Source organism: Epinephelus lanceolatus, chromosome 20, assembly GCF_041903045.1.
Source record: "Epinephelus lanceolatus isolate andai-2023 chromosome 20, ASM4190304v1, whole genome shotgun sequence".
NCBI lineage: Eukaryota > Metazoa > Chordata > Actinopteri > Perciformes > Serranidae > Epinephelus > Epinephelus lanceolatus.
The window spans coordinates 10,734,478-10,740,662 of record NC_135753.1 but is presented as its reverse complement, the minus strand read 5'-3'; the positions used below and the strand labels follow the sequence as shown (position 1 = coordinate 10,740,662).

The window sequence follows — 6,185 nt, the reverse complement described above, 5'->3', positions numbered from 1 at the left end:
GTCCACTTGGAATCAATGATCAACTGATTACATTGTGTTGGTCAAATGTCAAGGTCACTGTTACTTTGTCTGTTTCATTCTCATTAATCCAATATCTCAATAATTGCTTGAAGGGATTTCTTTAAATTTTGTTAAAACGGCCACTTTGACTCAAGGATGAACTCATTAGAATTTGGTCACTGTAATTTTGCATTCAGCTCATTCTGATTCTCATGATATCTCAAGAAGTCCTTGAGGGAAAATTTTTAGAAAAATTTGGCACAAACAGCCAAACCAATTCAAACCACTTGGACTTGAGAATGAAATGATTTGAAATTGGTGGTTGAAGGTGAAATGGTATGGTCATTGAGACCTCACAAAACATGTTTTTGACCATCACTCAAGAATTCATCGCTAAGTTATGACAAAATTTCACACAAATGTCTAATGGACTTAAATTATAAAGTGATGTCACTATATATATTCAAAAGGTCAAAAATCAGCTTCACTGTGACATCATAATGTTATGCAAAAACACTTTTATGGCCCTTATTCAATGCCATAAGAACAGAAAGAACAGTAGGGTAGAGATTTGATTTGATACTGATTCAGTGACACTGAAACTTGGTACTGCAGTGATTGTATATATCTTCTGTGATGTGTGTGAAGCGTCCATATTTTCACAGACATGGACGTAAACTGTAACTGCAGCACGACTTGTTCATGGAGGTATACAACTGCAAGGCGGTAATTCTAGTTTTTAACTGCACTGAAAGTCAAAATGAGATGTGGAGGACAATGCACCATGTTCTTAAATGTTGCTCAAAATACTGATTAGATTAATCAGAATCTGCATATTTAATAGTACAACTACCCACAAGTGTTCACAGCACTCTAATATCACAAAAATTACCTAATGCATTCCGTCTCCGTACGTGATACCTATCTGTCAAAAACCCAAGGCAACACGTCTTACATCTCTACTGAATTCAGGCAGCTTGTCAAATTCAGGCGCAACATGGTAATGCTAACAAGACAGCTAGATTTTCAAATTTATCTCTGAGGTTTTTGGATGGGAAATTAGTTACTGCAATGTTGAATATAAAATAGATATATGAATCAAGAAAAATATTACTCACTATTTGGCCTTCCTTTCTCTTTTTTTCCTTTACATGTATATCCCTTTGTGTCCTTTTATTCTGGAAAAAATATAAATTGTAACAATACTAACCAGCATTGAAGGAAAAACAGCTGAAAATACAATGCCTTTATGAAATCCCCATCAAGTTCACTGACCTGGGCCTAATAGTCATCTTGAAATGGCCTGTATTATCACATTGATTAGAGAGTTTTACAAATGTTTTAATGAACCACATCTCTATTGATATTTATAATGGGTGGCACAGTTTTACCAACGTGCAGACTGCATGACATTTGGAAACTTGCTTTTTTTTCTAGGAGATTATGTCTGTAATGACTCAGTAAGGACTTACAGCATCACCCTTTCAGTAGCCACAAAAGCAGGCAATGGACCAAAACTATAGCTGCTTCTTTTTTTAACATCATTTTATTAAGAAAATAAGTATAAAAATATAAATATAAAACAATATGACTCAGCATTCAAACGGCATGAATTGTCAGTGTATGACAGTTTTCCTACAACATACACTTTCCATTACATATTACACCTATATGATGGAATGAATTCACAGTTTGACAAATAAACTGCACCAACCACTCACATGAACATTGCTTGTCAAACAAAGATAGCAAATAGTATATAGGATGTCCATCATTTAAAAACACTTTGTACATTTACAGTATTTAATGGAGGTGGCTGGAAAAACCACTAGACTCCTTCCCTACCCCCACCCCAACCCACTCCAGTGCCATTAAACATTGATAGTATACAATACTACTATCTCTCAGGTCGATTACAAAACACATTGTCCACACCATTGTTCACAAAAAAAATCCTAAAATTCAAAGGCATCTTTACTGATTATGACCAAAAACGGTAAAACTTTGAGAATTATACTGTATCTCCATTAATGAGAAAATGCAACTCTGTTCAAGTCTTAATATCCACTTCAGCATCCACAAATAGATTGTGGAAATTGTGTATTTTTGTGCGTGTGTGCACATGTGTATGAGAATCAAATAGACTACTAGTTAACTAGCGAGCTAGCTAGCAAACTAGACAGATAAACAGATAGATAGCTGGATAGATAGGTAGACAGACAGTCAACTAGCTGGCTAGCTAACTAGACAAATAGCTGTCTGGCTCGCTAGCTAGATAAACAGACCAAAAAAATGGGCTTGAAAAAAGAGAGACTGCCATTGCGCACTCTAGGTCTCCCTGTCGGGGCTCTTCCCTATGTACATCTCTGCCAACTTTTTGAATTGTGGTCCCCAGTTGCTGAGGTAATCGTAATCATGGTCCCCCTCAGTGGCAGCAGACTCCAGCGAACTGAGGGATTCTGCCAATGACCCACTGCCCTCGTAAGCATACGTAGCCAGGGAGTCATAGGGCGGCGCTGTCGGATCTGTATCGTTCTCCTGAAGCCTCCCGTTAATGAAGTCTCTGACGTCTGTGTTATCTTTTATAGGTGATGTCCTCCGAAAGGGAAACAGCATTTCGGGTATGATGTCCCTGCGTAGCTTGTTAGCATCCATCACCTCTGGGTTGCGCAGCGTGCCAATATCAAAGGCCTGAGTGTCCTCCTCTCCACCCCCTTCATCGTTGTAGCTGACAACGTTGTCTCTGACATCCTCTTTGGAGATGATCAGAGGCTCCTTCTTCCTCTGTCTCCTCAGGGCAGCAAACAGCACCACGATCACTACACAAAAACAGTTGGAAACACAGAGACAGAAAGCTCAGCATAAGATGTGTGCCTCCTAACATGTGTCATGCATTAAAGAGCACAGGGGAGCGGGAGCGCAGAGGGGAGACACATTTGCTACCAGTGATAAATCCCCAACACTGCCTCAGGCATTCACCTCCTATTATTAAAGATTCAGTGAAAAAGCTTTCTCTTTCTTTTTCCCTTGAACGGCACATTCACTGTATAAAATGCACGGTGGTTAGATTTTCTCCCCAGCACCCAGCCTCATATCTATCATCTCCTTCATTCCTTTTCAGCAGTAAAAGACAATCAGAGATTGCAGAGTGAGCATGTTTCCAGAGAGTGGCACTGTGTGGTAGCAAGTTTTTAAATAAACCCATAATTCTTCAGAAAAACAGGAAGCAATCTCTTGTTTAAGACAGGCACACATTCTGCTTCACCTGTGCTGCTCTCCTCCTCCTTGCTTTCCCTTTTTGTCCTGCCAGCAGGTACCGTAGTTGTCTACTTGCCTCCCACCTAGGTGTTAATTACAACGCCTTCAACGTGAGTTGTACGGGGGTGGAGGTGGCTGTTTATAAGGTTCTTTACGAACATTTGTGACTGACCAGTGCCATGATTTTAGACGGTGCAGAGGGCTGCAATGAGGAGGACCAGATAGGGAGAGCCGTTCCAGCTCAGCACCTGCCTGTCGGAGTCAAGCAGAGGTGAATGAGACAGTCTGTCAGGGGGGTTCAAGCGCGAAAAGCGTCAGATAATGAGCAGATGTCATGATATTTTGCTCAAGAGGAGAGCATGGAGTTTAACCTTCAGTATGCTCGATATGTGAGACAAGATCTGCCCACCGCCAGACACAGAATTCAAAATTTGGAGTTAAAACAAGCAGATGGAAGAGAAGCTGGTCAATACTAATTTGCTTGTATCGCCGGTTTAGTCAGGGTGGAGATCAAAAAGGACACTCCAAAAAAAGAAATAATGACAGGACGAAGGGGGTTCAAATTAAACACATGGAAAGGGTTAGAAGCTCACAGGCAGAACAGCACACACACGTGCATGCACACATTCATGAGGAAGATGATTTGTTGAAACTGTTAATTGCCCTCAACAGCATGCAAGGAATTCTACAGTCACAATGTCTAGTGAGTCGTAAATGCTCCTATCAAGCACTGTGCTTAGCCAAGCGAGGTAAAGTTCAATGACAGTTGAAACCCATTACTTATTGATATGCCCTTGACCATAAGCACTACACATTTCTGCTTTTTACTGGGTAAAACGATAGGCACTGTTGCTGCTGTGCCCTGTATGCTGATACATACTGCATTAGATCACGAGGAGGGCTGAAGTGGTGCTTTAGGATGTCAGGAAGTAACATGCAACCAACCGAGGAAACACACAGACTATTTTGTTAAGTGGATTTATTTGCTAATGAATGGAGCTTGGAACCATAGTGCTATTTTCTGAGGGCGAACAGCCGTGTATAACACAATATGCAAAGTAACCTGTCTTTGATTGCGCCTGCTTTAATTACTAATGATCGCCTACACGCTAAAAAGTCCCTAACAAAACCTCCTGAAGCTCTTTGCAGCAGGTGACAAAATGTTAAATATTACTGCAGTGTCCTTGATACCGGCAGCATCAGTTGTTTTGTTCAAATGCTTTAAACAGCTATTCCTTGACAAGTAACCTCCTGTGGTCATGTGAATAATGACTGTCCTCACTCAGAAGCAAAGGTAAAAGTACTGTGGCATGACGTTTTGTAGCACCCTGGGAAAACACGCAGTGCGTTCAAATACCCATACGACCACACTTATTAGTATGCCAGAATAAGATTTAGTATGTCCACATGTCAAACACCGTATGCCACAAATACCAGAATGTCCTGCATCCGGTCGCATTTTGCAGTATGCAAACCAGCATGCTTTACAGCTATTCTGACCCGCAATCCTCAGCAGGAGATCAATCACATCGACTGAACCGCAGACAAATGACAGCAAATTATGAACTGATAGAAGCCACAATAACTATAATCAGTCAATCACAAACAATCTACATTATGCAGTAATACCTTAAATGTTTAAACTACATACACTGCAAACAACAACAACAACAACAACAACAACAACAACAACAACAACAGAGATCTCCAGAATAGCCTCCGTCTCTGGTGAGCTTGGTGAATTGAAATGCATGCCTTTCGTTTTTACTTCAAAGTTCGTGCTACGAACTACAACGGACATACAAGCAAGTGAGACAACGTTCAAAGAGATGTTATGATGAAGTAGTATCTCCCAGTTGTACAGTATGTATACTCCATGCAACAGTGCAGAACAGCTGTAGGGTGTTCTCAAAGTAAAAAGGAAAAGCATGCAATTTGGAATGTAGCCATTGTTGGTTGTACAAGGTCTCAGGTTTGCATCTAACAAAAGCAAATGCAGTTCGAAGTATGACTACGGTTTTTGACCAAGTTTAACAAAGCAGTAGAATGTTAATATGAATCATGGGTGTTTTTGGAAGGAACTGAAAAACGACTTAGTTTGCCATTTAGGTATGAGGTGTTCTAGTTGTGATTCATTGTCGGCTGAATCATTCCAGTGCATTATTTCTAATACTGTAAGATAGAACTGTTTCAGAGTTACATCTTGTTGCATCAACAATTGTAAGTATTTAATGTCACAATAATGGTTTTAATACATTAAGATGCTGGAGACTGGTGACACAATTGCATATTTACAGGAGCATTTTATTGATTGCGCTGAGTCGGGACAGCTTTCAATCGATGTTGTATTTGAAATGATAGACCATGTTGTGGCAGAGATATTCACTACTTTTTCCCCCTCTGTGGGCACTCGGCAACATGTGCTTGAGCAAAGCAACACACTCTGGGCCACGTTATTGACTTAAGTACCTTGAATTAGCTGCAGCATGGAGCATACGAAAGTAAGGCTTGCCTGGAGTGCTGATTTTATCTGCTTTCTGTGTGTCATGTGTCCATTTCATGGACAGAAAAACACCAGCATTACAAAAAAGAGCAGCAAAAGAAAAGCCCTGTGTGCTGTGGCAGTGTCATTTAGATCCTTTGTCTGGCTCGTATCCTACCCAGGGCTCATGTAGTGAGGAAAACTGGTTCTGAGCACAGCCATGGTAGCAAAAGAGGTCGATGTGGACTGGACAGACATATGCTTCTGTAGTGCTTACATGCCACATATGTTGTTGTGACTTCAAGGTCAGGTAGATCTCTGTTTGGAAACATTTCTGTCACAAAGAAAGGGGCATGTTTGACATTGCTGAAGGGACGTCACAAGAACTGATGCATCGGTACCAAAACGATGGCAGAATTCCGAAAAGTACAACAGTACACATTTT

The 6,185-nt window shown here is 40.6% G+C and overlaps 1 protein-coding gene across 1 annotated transcript in view; it reads right to left on the bottom strand.

The window, feature by feature from the left end:
• Positions 1 to 933: 933 nt before the first annotated feature.
• Positions 934 to 6,185, bottom strand: part of LOC117264790 (cadherin-10) — a 41,621-nt gene continuing 36,369 nt past the window's right edge. The window contains exon 12 of the mRNA XM_033639047.2: positions 934 to 2,819. Within this exon, the coding sequence (XP_033494938.1) occupies positions 2,329 to 2,819 (491 nt within the window). The 3' untranslated portion in view covers positions 934 to 2,328. The remainder of the gene's footprint in view (positions 2,820 to 6,185) is intronic.